The 15,542-nt window shown below is 34.6% G+C and overlaps 2 protein-coding genes, 2 non-coding genes and 1 pseudogene across 4 annotated transcripts; 3 read left to right on the top strand and 2 right to left on the bottom strand.

Annotated features, from left to right (window-relative positions):
• Nucleotides 1–765: 765 nt before the first annotated feature.
• Nucleotides 766–1,887, top strand: LOC149578877 ((S)-8-oxocitronellyl enol synthase CYC2 pseudogene; annotated as a pseudogene).
• A 3,135-nt stretch (nt 1,888–5,022) lies between these two features.
• On the bottom strand, nt 5,023–5,094 carry TRNAH-GUG (transfer RNA histidin (anticodon GUG)). The gene has a single exon. It is a non-coding gene; the product is annotated as a tRNA-His (tRNA).
• Nucleotides 5,095–5,429: 335 nt separating this feature from the next.
• Nucleotides 5,430–5,503, bottom strand: TRNAI-AAU (transfer RNA isoleucine (anticodon AAU)). Its single transcript has one exon. It is a non-coding gene; the product is annotated as a tRNA-Ile (tRNA).
• Nucleotides 5,504–7,485: 1,982 nt separating this feature from the next.
• Nucleotides 7,486–9,486, top strand: LOC149578874 (uncharacterized). Its single transcript, XM_089808104.1, has 5 exons — nt 7,486–7,653; nt 7,772–7,847; nt 8,710–8,778; nt 8,873–8,976; nt 9,082–9,486. Exons 1-5 carry the CDS (start codon nt 7,553–7,555, stop codon nt 9,167–9,169), a joined length of 438 nt encoding a protein of 145 aa, XP_089664230.1. The 5' UTR covers nt 7,486–7,552; the 3' UTR covers nt 9,170–9,486.
• Nucleotides 9,487–12,661: 3,175 nt separating this feature from the next.
• Nucleotides 12,662–14,607, top strand: LOC149578873 (uncharacterized). The gene is made up of 5 exons (XM_089808070.1): nt 12,662–12,768; nt 12,883–12,958; nt 14,033–14,101; nt 14,211–14,314; nt 14,412–14,607. The coding sequence occupies exons 1-5, from the start codon at nt 12,671–12,673 to the stop codon at nt 14,497–14,499; spliced, it is 435 nt and encodes a 144-aa protein (XP_089664196.1). The 5' UTR covers nt 12,662–12,670; the 3' UTR covers nt 14,500–14,607.
• Nucleotides 14,608–15,542: the final 935 nt, after the last annotated feature.

The following is a 15,542-nucleotide window of genomic DNA, read 5'->3' as shown; positions in this document are numbered from 1 at the left end:
GATACTTATGAAAATATGATTGTAAGTTAAAAATCAATCTATAATATATAGAACCTTCTAATGACTACAAGAATCACCAACTAATTTATAAATCTGATTAAATAAAACATTAACCACTCATTAAAACTCTCCTTTAATTCATTTCTTCACGGCTTATTAAAAATGTGATACCATACCTTGTTTTCCTGAATAGAGTATCAAGAATCATAAAGCACCCAACCATATCATTAAATAAAACACTAACCACACATTTTAAATTTTTCCTCTTGATTCAAAATCTGTCCATATCTAATACTAAGAAATCTGATACCATTCTTTTACACTTCTTTATTCTGGCACCTAGAATTATAAAATACTCAACGATAGTGGAACATTTTGATTCAAGATCTCAGCTTATCTAAGAGTTGAAATGAGATGCCATTCCTTGATATTATTTTGTTTCCCTCCTGATGTGCATGACACCTATAAACGATCTTTAAAAACATATTCTTCCAGATATCTTGGATCTTAAAAAAATTATTCTTCCAGATATGTTGGCAACTACTATACACAATTCTTCTTGTTTCTTGAGGACTAAGAAATGTCAGCTGCCAAAAACCAGGAGAATGTGAATAAACAATCCCCATCAAAGTCTCTACTAACCCATTCCAACCCACAATCACATGGATCAATAACAAGCCCATGAATCTCCTTGGTTTCCTTTAAAAACAACCCAAACTAGAAACAAATCATTACAATCCATACACTCATACAAGAAAAATGACAATGGAGGAAAAACCAGTGGCTCTAATTGCCGGTATAACAGGACTGGTTGGAAATGCTCTATCAGAGATCCTTCTCAAAGCCAATTGGAAAGTCTATGGAGTTGCTCGTTCACCACGAAAAGGCCTCTTCAAAATCTCCACAAACCCTAAAAAAGAAAGTGATGATGAGAAGATGGAGTTGATAGCCTGTGATTTGAGAGACAAGGAGGAAACCCTAAAAAAACTCTCTCCTCTCAAAGACACCACACATGTGTTTTGGCTCACATGGGCTGCCCACACAACATACGACTCAATGGAGAGTTACAAAGAGAACAAAAAAATGTTCTCAAATGCACTCAATGCATTGCTGCCAATTGCCAAAGGAGTGAAGCACATTTCTCTCCAAACAGGCACCAAACATTACAATGGCACCCATTTTCCCTTCACTGAAGATTCTCCCAGGCAGCCCAATTCATACAATTTCTACTATGGTCTTGAAGATGTTCTCTTTGATGTTGTTGCTGGTCGGAAAAGAGAGGTTTTGATAACTTGGTCGGTGCACCGGCCGGGAATTATTCTCGGCCAGTCCACGAGATCTTTGTACAATGTTGTTGGGAGTCTCTGTGTGTATGCACTCATTTGTAAGGCCTTGGGTTTGCCTTTGCTTTTTCCGGGAAGCCGGATTTGTTGGGAGGAGGCCACCATTGATTTTTCCGATGCCAGGCTCATTGCTGAGCAGCACTTGTGGGCGGCCACTGAGGGTTGTGCTCATAACAATGTTTTTAATGCCATTAATGGAGATGCTGAATTGGTAGCTTGGAAGAATATGTGGCCTGTTTTGGCCCACAAGTTTGGGATTGGATTGGATGGTGTGGATTTGGTGGATGAGTCCATGAGCTTGGTGGAGGCCATGGCTGACAAGGGGCCTGTTTGGGATGAGATTGTTGAGAGTAATTCTCTTTATGGAACAAGAATGAATGAATTGGCTGATTGGTGGCTTTTGGATGTCATGTTCAAGGTTCCTTTCAAGTTGTTGGCTAGTGGTGATAAGTGTAGGGAATATGGGTTTGTCAATAGTTTTGATAGTGCAGCTTCTCTTGCTTATTGGATTGATAGGTTGAGAGAGAGTAGGATTATTCCCTAAATTGGGAAATTAAGTTGTTGGTTTAAAGATCCTGTAGTAAGCATGAATCTTTAGGTTTACGTACTTTACATTCTATACATATTTCAAATAGTATTGGGTATCCGAGTACCCACTTATCTATGTATGATTCTAAGTTTAAAAACTAGGTTGTATGGGTAGTGTATTTACATTTCTATTATGCATGCCCACATACCTAAGTATTCGGGTATACGTATTTCAAGTAGTACACGTATCTAAGTATGAGCTATACCTATCATAAGTAAGGGAGCATCATAACTAAAGATCTTGATTAAGAATTCTGATTTTTTCTTTTCGATTTTTTGTTTGCATACCAGCTTGTTGTTTGTCAAGCTTAATTCAATATGTAATCAGTTTGAAGCTTTGATACAATGGTGATTAACAATAAACTATATCAATGTTCAAGTCAGAAATTTATCATTTGCAATATGTCATATGATTTATGATCTTTTTAGTCATGTTTAAAAAGTCAAATTCAAACAAAATTAAATTCTAAAGTCAAACCTATAAAGTAGGGAAGAGCCTATCTTGTGGGCAGCTACTGGCACATCACCAGCTGGTAGTTGACAAGTGGAAGGAATCTTACCAGTTATAATTGTGAAAGTGAATTCTTTGATCGTAAATCAATGATGAGTTTTTTATTGTTACAAGTTATGAATATTTAAAAAGAGCAATATAATTAACTTGTAAGAGTCACTAATACATTTAAACTTCCCACTCCAAGAAATTACATGTACTGTCTCTATCCTTTTAAATGATGCGCAATTAGGAAATCATTGCTATACATGACCTCAATCTGCAACTTCAAGTGAGCAAATGCAAGCAAAGACCTGCAATATGATAGTGACTCTCCAGTCACCAAAAGCTAATTCTCTATATATTATATTATAACCTTTTGAAAAATAATTATAGTGTTTCTCCTTGACATGCTGAACGGTTATACGACATGTTAAATGTGATGACATAAGAACTTACTCACATTTACACCCATACCCAGATGTAATATCATATGAGTATAGCCACATTTTCATTTGTACTAGAATTTTAGATATAAATACTTGCAAACATAAATCTAAATAATGAAAAGTCAGTGTGTCCATAATTAGGCTGAGTTAAAATTCCCTAGTAAGGTGATGACTATTTGGCACTACTCTTGTATGTGGATGATTCATTAATTGATTACAAATAAAAAGCTCATGTTTTTTTCTAAAGATTAATTGTCAAATTCTTCTATATAATTAAGGTTTCAGTGTCATATTATCAAATATGATTACGTATTAGCATGTATTTTGCAAGGTGGCCAAAATAATTCTGAAAAACATGAGATCTATGGTAGAGCAAAAGAGACACATATATTTGAGAAGCTGATCTGACATCACATAAATGGTTTCTTTTTAGAATAAATGATACATTTCATTCACTGATGGATAGTTATCATTAACTTTGAAATCACAACTATTAAATTAGATAATCTATTATATGATTGGTGACGTATGATGTACCCATCTTGATCCCTTGGTAATTTGGCAAAACAATTCCTAATTAATAATTAGATCTCACTTTAAAATGATGACTTCCATATCACTAATCTAAATTCCATACCCACAAGAAAATTCTTGATTTTATTCCTTTATAATTACATCCGCTGCATATTATGATTAGTTCCACCTATGATCTCTCTCAATCCACCTATTTCTTTTTTATCCATTCTTTTTTTTTAAATAATCCATGTATCTAACGTTCTTTAAAAAAAGTTTCCATGAAATTTAATGATTTCCTCCTTGGTCTCTTGTGATTATAGGTCATGTGTACTAATGAAATTGTTGATGCAGGATGACGACCATCTATTTGTAGATGTCAAATTGGAACTGACTGATGATGTTATCACTTTAAGTTTGGATCACTTTGATATAAATAATTACTGAATCGATCAATAATGTTTTCTATTGGTATTTTTCATATATTCAGGATCACTTTTACACATTATATACTAAAGAAAAATTAAGTGTGAAAAAATTAAGTCAACTTTTATTATTTAACATTTTTAGTCTAAAAATCAAGCCTTAATATAAGATATTTAAGCTATCGATTTATCCTATAATACTACAGAGATGTAAATGCTTTAATGACTTTCAGTATGACTTGGATCACATTATGAAACAGTTTTCATGGCCTGACAACTTTCTCACAAGTTCCACAATGTCCATGTTAGTGGTTGTAGGAGCCTTTTGGATGAATTAGTATTTAAGGCAAAAGGAACCTTTACATTCAATCATTTTTTCTCAAGGAGTTGGATCATATCTTTAATCTTTTCCATTTTCATCTTATTTCTTATGACGTATATATGAATATTTGATCATCCCAAAGATTTGGTGATGCCATATATATCTTCTAAATAATTTGTCCCATAAATGGAGTCTCCCTATCTACATATATGGAATTTTACGTTCTTGGATTGTAGATAAGCAGGATTTATTTGACTGTTTACCTATGATTTATCTAGGGTTGATTCCTTTTATTTATTTTTTGTTAAATGCTATTTTAATGTTCATTCTTAATTTATATTTTTTTAATGTATTAACAAACTCTTAAAATAAAAGTATTAAATAGTCAAATTGAAAAATATAACTAAGCAAGGTCTAATAACCCTTCTCTTTCATTCCATTCCTTTGGTCATCTCCAGGATGCTCTTTTCTCATCAACAAGTATTACGGCCCATGAAGAATCCATAACCCAAACTACTCCTTGATTCCAAAACTGTTAAAGTAGTTGATTTCTATATCTAGTACTATGTTTTTTCTTCTAATTCTAAATTTAGGCAAGAGCCTATAACATTAATCAATAATGAAATGAATTTAGGCAAGATGTAAGATAATTAAGTTAGTAACAGATTAATCAATAATAAAATAAATTTAGGTTAGGCAAGAGCCTATAACACAATAGTAAATTGTGAACAGTTTTTAGGCAAGAACTTATAACACAATAGTAAGTTATGAACAGTGCAAGATCTTATAACACAATAGTAAGTTATGAACAGTCAGAAAGGTTTTTAAAGCTGTTTTAATTTGATCTCTACGAAAAACAAACTTTAAAAACACATTTTTACAACATCTATGTTGTGGCTGCTGGGATTCGAGCCCAGGTCTCCACGGCCACAACGTGGAATTCTCACCACTAAACTACAGCCACGATTGTTAAAATTATTTGTATTAGGGCTACAAGTTGTAGATTTTAAGAGGCCCATCTTCAATATTTTTTTTATGTTATTCTGCAAAGCAGTGTTGTTAAGGCCGAAAAAGCATATTGTTTTTAACGCCACATAAGAAGAGCTGGAGAGGTTGATTATGGCCATTAATAAGTACATTTCATCTTTGTTATTAAAATGTTCCTCTTCTTCAGACAGCAACTCGTTTATAGCCTTGGAAACTTCTCATCTTAGTACTTTGATAATCCAAACCTTTGTTGAATGCCCATTTCAATAACAGTACAATCGGAAAGCAAAAGCTCTAAATTGGGGCTACAAATGGCCTATGCAGGTCTCGAACCTGCGACCTTCGCGTTATTAGCACGACGCTCTAACCAACTGAGCTAATAGGCCTTTTTAACTTTTCAGATACTGCTTGGATGATTCTACTTATTATTTGTGCGTTATTGAGCTATTCTCTAGTTTCTAGAATAGTTAGATCGAAATTATCAATCACTTGGGAACAAACCCAAAATGAAATTACTGATAAGTTAAATCGACATGAGGATTCTGGTTGGTTTTAAGGTGGGAGCTCGTGTTTGGATTGTCCAATTTGGAAGAATACCTTTTTGGCTTCCTTGGCTCAACAAATGCCATGCTCTCCAAAATAGAGAAGAAGCTTACATATTAGTTAACAAAGTTTTCGTAGGGAGATTTCTAATTTTTTTGGGAGTCTTTGCAGTTACTCATGTTTATTATTCTTCATATTGAGCACCTTCAAAGTCCATGTCTTGAACTGACATCTATAGTCCTTGTGTTTATCTTGAACTGACATCTATAGTCCTTGTGTTTAGCTTGGAGAATGGAATTTAGTACTATTTAGTATGCTATCACATAACCCAAGATAGCTCATATTTCTTAGTGTACTCTTTAACAAGGCTTTCCTTTAGGTTTTTGTCTCCACCATTTGGGAATACTAGACCCTCTTATCCTTTTTGTGACCAATTTGAATCTTTTCTCCATATTTTTTGGTTCTAGACATAAGAGCTCAACATTGCTAGGTGCGCATTCATGATTTCTCTAGTCTCTTTCCATCATAATTTTTCTCTTGGCATATTATAATTTTGGGAGATTCTCCTAGCTCTAGCATACTTTGAAGATGGAACTCTTGTTTTTTATTTGGAAGGATAGGAATGCGACAATATTTGCACATGTTTGTATTGATACTTGTGTTTCTCTTTTTGCTAAACCATGTACTTGTAATAATAATATGTTACAAATTTAAGTGCGGCTTGATAAAGTGGCCCTTGAGGCGGCCCACCTGCAAGAGCTTTTCTAGCATTGAGATAATGCCCTCCTTATATAGTTGTCAAAATGCCACCACATGGTCCTCCTACTACTTCAAGTTGCCCCAACTTAGGCAGAAATTCTGGTCTGCCTTCCTCCTCCAAATGGCTACCCTAACTTTCTGTGACAATCTTTCTACACCGGGAGGATCGGGAAGATGAAGAAGAGACAATTGATGGGTAGTCTATTTGAGATCATGTTTCTGACCCCATAGATGGCTAAGGAAAGAAGGATGATCCAAAGCACCTATTTCAACTGCATTGCATTAGCAACCTAGGGGTTCTCTATTTCTAAGCTATGCCCAAGTTTATTATGAATTCTACTTTCTCCACTAAACCCAATTGAAACTTTTGAAAAGTGATTTTCATCCTCCAAACTATCATTTTTAATTTATGTACTAATCTTTTTAAATTAATGATAAGCTCATTTTATCAAAAGAAGTCAAAGTAATAATCATATATATTTTCTATGACAAGACAGATTATCATATACCGCTTTGTTGATAAAATAGCTAAATATTATAATTTTTTCTTTTTAAATCAAAGATATATGTGATTGATTAGTCCGTAAATTACTTGAACTAATATACAGTGATTTTATGATGCGTAAAACGATCTGGAAATGAGTTTTAGTGATAGAATATCGATACAGTCCGTATTTAGTCATTACTGTGTTTAAATTGAACTCCGTTTTACAGAAATGGGATTGTGACACCATGTTTTTATTTAGTTTTAAATTCTTTCGATTATACCAAGGAACGCTAAAATTGTAATTATAAATAACCAAAACTTCGTGATGAAGAATCCAAAGCACAGATGATAACTATATAAATCTCTCGTGAAATACAAAAACAATATGACAAATCAATTTCATTTATTTTAATTAAAAATTCAAATCAACTTCTTTGTTATCTTGGGAATAAAAGCTCAAAATGTGCAAGAAATTAAAGATTGGCCACCCAATGACAAAACAGTGACGGAAAATCCAAGGCATTTTGAGAGGATATAAACAGTAGTACTAGCAATGTGATAGACAGAGCTACAAGGGATTTCAAGTATTGGCTTTAATAATTAGAGCTGCTGCTAAGTGCTAACCTTAGAGGCTTAAATTTTGGACATGATGTTTCCTCCTCCATTTGGATTGATAGCTTTGGTGGCCGTGGCATATTGCATCCTCAATGTCTGGATGGCCATGCAGGTTGGAATGGCTAGAAAAAGGTAATTAGTATTTGCCACCATGGTACTTCTCTTAACTTTTAGAACAATCAAAATATCATGAAGAAAAGACTCATTCAAGATAATATTCAAATTGGTTTTGTGTGTTATTTTGTTGCAGGTACAATGTTCCATACCCAACCATGTATGCTGACGAAAATGAGAACAAGGATGGGAAGTTATTCAACTGTGTTCAGGTTAGATATTAGTCGTTTTGTCTTGTGTCTTTTGCTTTTTTCTTTGGATTTTAATACATGGGGTTTCAATTACTTAGTTTTTGAGTTGAGTTCACAAATTTGTTTCATGAGAATGAATAGTATATTTAGCACTTATTGCATCTTGATGATCCTGACAGCGGTGAAACATTAGGTCTTCCCAAAGGTCATACATCTCAATAGTGTTTCACCTTTGTGAGTATAACCTAAATGCAATGAGTGCTAAACGTACTAGTCATTTTTATAATAGATTGGTTCTTGTGAGCTACTACTCATAAAATGAGTTGACTCAAAAACTAACACAATTGAATTCTGATGACAATATTATAATTTGACTTGTTGTGGAAAAAAGCTCTTGCTTATCTTTCTAGCCATGATATTGCTATTTAGATTTAATGGGTTGTAGTTTTTGAGTCAAGCACATTGATCCATGTTGCATGAGTAGTGTTTCATGAGAACCCAACTCTCATGAGAGTAATGGTTCACTTCTCACTCATTGTTGGGTGATACTCACTAGATGAAGCATTGGGTTTTTCAATAAACACTACTCTATTAGCATCATCTAGATGCAATGAGTTTTTAAGTATATCATTTATTCTCATCATGAGCTCTCCTAAACCACTACTTATGAAACATCAATCAATGAATTTGACTTGAAATTAAACGCGGTTGATTAATAATGATTTTTAGTAATCTGAAATTTGGTGAAAGCATGGTCCTAGCCTAGTCTCTTATGTCATCAAGACCTTGCACTCAACAAGACTTATCCCTAAAAACTCATTCAAAACCCTTTTATTCTACCAATACTTATTGACCAAAGTGCTTAATAATATTCTATTAACAGAGAGGGCACCAAAACTCCTTGGAGGTCATGCCAATGTTCTTTGTGCTTCTCACATTTGGAGGTTTGCAGGTATCAAATATAACTATATAATCTCTTATATTTTTTCTATTTATGATATATTTTTTAGGTTGTTTGAACTAACATGGTGAGGATGATATTACAGCACCCAATAGGAGCGACTGTTCTGGGTATCATATATTGTGTGGCAAGGTTTCTGTATTTCACAGGCTATGCAACTGGAGATCCAAAGAGGAGACTCACATATGGGTACTCGTTTGTTTATTTCATTATCAGGATTTGTAATTATTCAATAAAATTTATGCAGTTTCCAGATATAAAAAATCAAATCTAACATTTGCTGAATCTATGTAGGAGATTCAACTTTTTGGCATTGATGGGACTATTGGGATGCTCTGCTTCTTTCGGAGTGCATCAACTCTTGAGTGGTCCTTTGCTTTAGATGTGCTGAGCTTTTATAAGTGGGGATTCTTAATCAAATTTGGTTTGTAGTTATGATTAGGCCGAGTCCCACAAAGATTTCTCTTAACAATTTTCATTGTTAAAGTTTAGGTGGTGAGTTTTCTGCAAATGGAGCTTCTTCAGCAATTGCACGGTTATGTTCTTGCTAAGTTGAGGCCCAAGATTGTTTCTTTTAAAATCTTTCATTGTTGTAGTTTGTTCTTATTGTGGCATGGGAGTTTGTATTTTCTGATACAATCATGGATTCTTGCCATTACAGATCTAATAAAATCATGCCTATCTCATGTTTTGTGCAAACTGATTGTCTGAACTATTAATTTTTCTGTCATGGAAGTATCAATTGTCCAGTGTCCCATGTTGTTTGAATATATCTTAAGGAATCTGAAAATCTAGTGAATTTGATGTTTTCTATTAACAAATTGTTTTTGTGGAAGTCAAACTGTCAAATGTAAAGCAGAAAAAATCACATGCCATCATTCACACACCAGATGATGATCAGCATTTGATTTTGGAATACCAAAAGCATAAAACACTTTAATGGTGACAGTGTACAGACAAGCAAATATAAATGTAAAATTAATGAGGATTATATTATGGAATGTCTTGTATTTCTTTTTAATTGGATGAAGCAATTCGTGTATAATAAACATAAATTATAATACTACTAAAAAACAACAGCAATTATGGAAGCCTTCGGGAGAGAAAACATCATTAGCAGCAATAAAATGGAAGTATGAACAGGACAAAATGGAGTAGAGAACAGCACACAAAGCTGATATATAATTCAAGGGTCTGGCATACTTTGAAGACGGGTGCGGTGTTAGTCAAAAGGGGTCTGTTTTGGATATGTAAAGGAGGTTCTGAGGCTTTGTTTTGGTCTGATGCTTGGGATGGATTCCGTTCCATTTTATCCATGTACAGTCTCTTTGTGACTCTTTTCATGCTGCTGGATGGGATAAAGTGGCTCATTACAAGACTCCTTATCAATTGGGACTTGTTGTTGGTTACAGATGGAAGCATTCTTCTGATTGGCCTCCTGGAGGCACAGACGTGGATTGTCAGAAACTTTCTCAGATTCTGGCCTCTAGAAAGTGTTCCTCTTTGCTAGGTCCAGATGTTTTGGCTTGGGGAGGTACCTTGTCTGGTAAATATCATGTCTCTGCTGGGTATCAGGAGATAACTATACAATTATTTGGGGATGCTGAGGTCCCTTGGTGGAAGCAAGTTTGGAATAAAGTTTCTTGGTCCAAGTGCAATTTTTTCATGTGGCTAATGGCTCACAACCACTGTCTTACATGGGATAATCTTTGTAAACGTGGATTTCAGGGTCCCTCTTATTGTGTTTTGTGTGGTAATGGAGAGGAGTCTGTCTCCCATCTGTTCTTCCATTGCTCCTATTCTATTCAACTATGGCACCTTTGGTGGAGTGCTTGGGGTTGCTCTTGTAGGCATGCTTCCTCTTTGCCTGAGTTCTGGGCCCGCTTGGGCAGTGCTCCCTCCAAGTCTTCTCCTCTCCATGCTGCTTGGATTGCTGGCCCATCATTCATGCTTTGGCATATCTGGTCGGAGAGGAATCGTTGAATATTCCAAGATGTTCGGCTTGGTGTTTTGCATCTTTGGTGGAAGATCTCACATTCTCTTCAAGAAACTATTCAAGTGAAGTGTGAGCTAGATGGGGGTATGGATCCAGTTGATCTTTCTATATGCAATCACCTCAATTTTCATCTTCAGGATGGGGCTATAGCTCAAAGGTTTCATTTTGTGTCCAGGCAGCTTCAGCATTAAAGGAAAGGTTGGGTAAATCGGGATGGGCATTGGACTCCTCCTCCCTGTGGAGTTCTGAAAATTAACACTAATGGTTCTTCCCGAGGGAATCCAGGCCCTGCTGGTATTGGGGGAGTGGTTCGTTGTAGTTCTGGTGATGTTAAATTCTTTTTTTCAGTTCATAAGGGTGATTACACTAACAATCTCATGGAAGCTCAGGCTATTTTATATGTTGTGGAACAGTGTTGCTTGCGAGGATGGAGTAAGATTATCTGTGAGTTTGATTTCCAAATGGTGGTGAACTTGCTTTCCTCGCAGGAGCTTGAGGATGTTAGTTGGCAACTGGCCACTGTTGTTAATCAGATTATTCTCTTCTCTACCTCTTTTCAGTTCATTAGGTTCACTTATATTCCTCGTGAATGGAACAGAGCTGCTGATTGTTTAGCCAAATGGGCTTCTAGTCATGATCCGAGTTGGAATATTATGGATAGGGGGCAACTTTCCTTTGAGATGGTGCAAGAATTTGATGATTTTGTTGCTCAGGATCGAGCTCCTTGTTGAGCTCTCCTTGTTGTATTCCTTTCTGTCTTAATAAATTTTTACCCCTCTTTTTCCAAAAAAAAAGCTCATATATAATTATGAGAGCTGTAATGAGTAAAGCTATAAGATAATTGATGCTTATTGAGTGGTCTTATTGAAGGATAAGCTATTATAGACTATCAACTCAACTCATACAAGTTGATCTATAGTCTGACGAAAACCCTAGTTGTTCTCTTTAATGTTATTATGTTTAAAGTTCTTGAGTGGTCTTATTATCTAAATGTGGGGCGATTATTATCAACATTGTCCCAAATTAAAACTGTTATCATCGTTGTTTCAAACTAATTGGAAAATACGAAATTCTGTCTATTTTATATACAAAATGACAATTGTAAATGTATAAATTGGCATAATGTTTTAGAGCAGGATTATGATGTGTTTGGGTTTGAATACAGACCTCTATACTAGTACTATTTGGTATGGAGAATAATGGTATCTATAAATTTTAGTGATGTCTAATATAATATAAGAAAGAGTTTTAATAATTAAACAATATTACAATAAGTTGTCAATATTAACTTCGTTTCTGAATATTTTATTTGTAATGATCTGTTATATTCTTGGTAGTTGGGTTGATGTCTCTAATGTTTATCTTAATTGTAGTATCTTACAATTTATTCTCCATCAGAACATTATTTTTCATATATGCAACAATCATCTTTCATATCAATAAAAATTTCAATACTCAGAAAATACCAGATTCTGCAGTCCTAAAAAAAAAAAAATGCTTTCAACTATTCCGAGGAACACTTAAATTGTTATTATAAACAACAATCTCTTTGTAAACAACAATCCTAAACATAGATGATAGACTAATAACATGCAGACAGAAACAATTAGACAGCTCGAAATGTGGGAACCAAGAAAAGATTGGCCACTTAATGACAAAATAATGGCGGCAATTTCAGAGCTAAGGAGGGAGATAATAAACTAATCTCTGAACTGCCATCTCTCCACGTGAAGTTCACACTGTTCACAGTTGTAACGAGGGAGATGAAATATACTTGTTATATAAACAGCAATATTACCAAAAAGATATACAGAGCTATAAGGAATTTCAAGCATTGGCTTTGATAATTAGAGCTTCTTTTTAAAGTTAAGCTTAACTGTGGATAACATGTTTCCTCCTGCATTTGGATTGATAGCTTTGGTGGCTGTGGCATATAGCATTCTCAATGGCTGGATGTCCATGCAGGTTGGAATGGCTAGAAAAAGGTTAGTATTTACTACCATGGCACTTCTTTGAACTTTTACAAGAATCACAATATCATGAGAATAAGACTCTTTGAAGATTATATTCAAATTGGTTGTGTGTTTTATTTGTTGCAGGTACAATGTTCCATATCCAGCCATGTATGCTGATGAGGATAAGAACAAGAATGGAAAGTTATTCAACTGTATCCAGGTTAGAAATTCTTAGTCGTTGCATCCCTGTTTTTTTTTCTGAGTTCATTTTAGTAATGATATTATTAGTAGTTCATTCGATTTTGTAGTTTTTAGTTAAAATTTTAACTCGTATTTCATAAGTAGTAGTTCAAAATAATTTCTCTTATGAGAATGAATGATACAATTAGCACTAGTTACACTTAGGTGTTGTTCATAACAGGAAGTCTTGGACCTTCACAGGAGGTCACTCATCCTAGTAATGATTCACCTTTATGAGCATTGTCTATATGCAATGAGTGCTAAATGTACCATTCGTTCTCATGATAGATGAGTTCTTGTAAGCCACTACTCGTACAACATGAGTCAATGATTTTGACTTGGAAACTAACACAGTTGAATTGCCATGAAAATATCATATTTGACTTGTTGTGGGAAATATGTCCTATTTATCTTTCTAACTATGACATTGCTATCAGTTGATTCAAGTCTATAATTATGAGTCAATCTCAATGATTCATGTTTTATGAGTGGTGGTTTACAGTGTACACTAACCCAACTGTCATAAGAGTAAATAGTAATCTTGGCACTCATTGTTAGGTGATGCTCAAATGAAGCATACGGACTTTCTATGAGGTTATTTATCTAAATAATGATTTACCTTTGTAAGCATCAACTCGATACAATGAGTGCTAAAGGTACTATTCATTCTCATAAGAGATGGGTTCTTGTGAACCGCTGCTCACAAAATATGAGTCAATGAGTTTGTCTACTTGTGAAAACTAATATAGTTGAATTCAAATTCTGATAATAATAATATAATTTAACTTGCTATGGAAGATGTCATCTACTTATCTTTCTAGATATAAGTGTATGAGTTACTTATCTTTCTAACTATTAGATATGAGTGTATGAGTCTGAGACTGAAATCCATTTAGAAAAGAGCCAAAGACAAAAAAAAAAAAAAAAAAAAATCATCATTCCACATTCCTCATCCCTCATATTTTTAAAAAAACTGAAAAAAATAAAAATTAATTAATTAATTTCACCTACGTACAATATATTGAGAAAGGTATCTATAATATTGTATTAACAGAGAGGACACCAGAACTCAGTGGAGGTCATGTCCATGTTTTATGTGCTTCTCACATTTGGAGGTTTGCAGGTATCAAATATAACAATACTAGCTTTCCCATCTCTTCTACTTATATGATAGCGTTTTAGATTCTTATTACAATGCCGCTTGATTTTACATGGCGATGATGATATTACAGCACCCAATAGCAGCGACTGTTTTGGGTATCATATATTGTGTGGCAAGGTTTTTGTATTTCACAGGCTATGCAACTGGAGATCCAAAGAGGAGACTCACATATGGGTACTCGTTTGTTTATTCAATCTTTAGGGTTTTCAAAATATTTCTATAGACGTTATAAGATTTAAAATCAAATCTAACATTTGCTGAGTGTATGTAGGAAATTCAACTATTTGACATTGATTAGATTGTTGGGATGCTCTGCTTCTTTTGGAGTTCATCAACTCTTGAGTGGTCCTTTGCTTTAGGTGTGCTGAGTTTTTATAAGTGGGCTTCTTCATCAAATCTGGCATACTCTTCTGAATAGGCCAAGTCACACAAAGGATTCTCTTAAGGTATATCATTTTCTAAGTTTAGGTGGTGAGTTTTCTGCAAATGGGGTTTCTTCATCAAATCTGTGGTTCTGTTCTTGCTAGGTCCAGCCCCAACATTGTTTCTCTTGAGATTTTTCATTGTTAAAGTTTGTAATTAATTTTGGCATAGGAATCTGTATTTCCCGAGAAAATCATGGATTATTGCCTTTACAGATCTAATAAAATCATGCCTATCTCAATTTTTATGCAAATTAATGGCTTGTATTAATTCTTATGTCGCGGAAGTAAATGAATTTTTTTTAGATAAACGGTCAATAGACCCATATTTAGATTAATTGGAAGAAATATTTACAGAAATAGGAAGGCTGCCTTGAGCAGAAAAAGAATACAGCAAAAGAGACAATGACATTATGAGGTCGCCATCAAGATCAGCAAGATGTCAAAATAGGCTGGAAAAGACAATGAGCGGGGTCATCTCTGCATATACAGAAAACCAGAGAGTGATATTTAAGAGGCCAACCACAAAGACTCCATCCACCCAACCCACGCAATGATTTATAAGCAAATCTCACTCCTCAAGCAGCCACCTCCATGGACCTGTTGGTATTCAGATTGAAATTTATAAACAAGTATATCACAGTAGGACCATCAACCACCACAGAATTTAGCACCCAGGTTGGCTAGCTGATCAGCAATTTGATTTGCCTCTCTATAACAGCGAGAGATTTTATATTCCTGGAATCTTGGCAGGAGCCTCCAAACTTCTCTAATAACATAATGAAGATTCCACAACACTAAGGTGTAAGATGATAGGGCAAATGTGACAAGTTGAGAATCGCTTCCTATATGTATCTTCCTAATACCCATATCCAGAGACATTTTGATACCCTCCAATAGAGCTTGTGTCTTTGCAATGTTATTAGAAATATTAGGGAGTCTAGAATAAGAAGCCCTTATTACCTGCATGGTTCCTGATA

This window comes from Cupressus sempervirens, chromosome 1 (assembly GCF_028749045.1).
Source record: "Cupressus sempervirens isolate cs-2001-9-10 chromosome 1, ASM2874904v1, whole genome shotgun sequence".
Classification (NCBI taxonomy): Eukaryota; Viridiplantae; Streptophyta; class Pinopsida; order Cupressales; family Cupressaceae; genus Cupressus; species Cupressus sempervirens.
The sequence above is the reverse complement of the archived record's forward strand: the minus strand, read 5'-3'. Positions and strand labels throughout refer to the sequence as shown.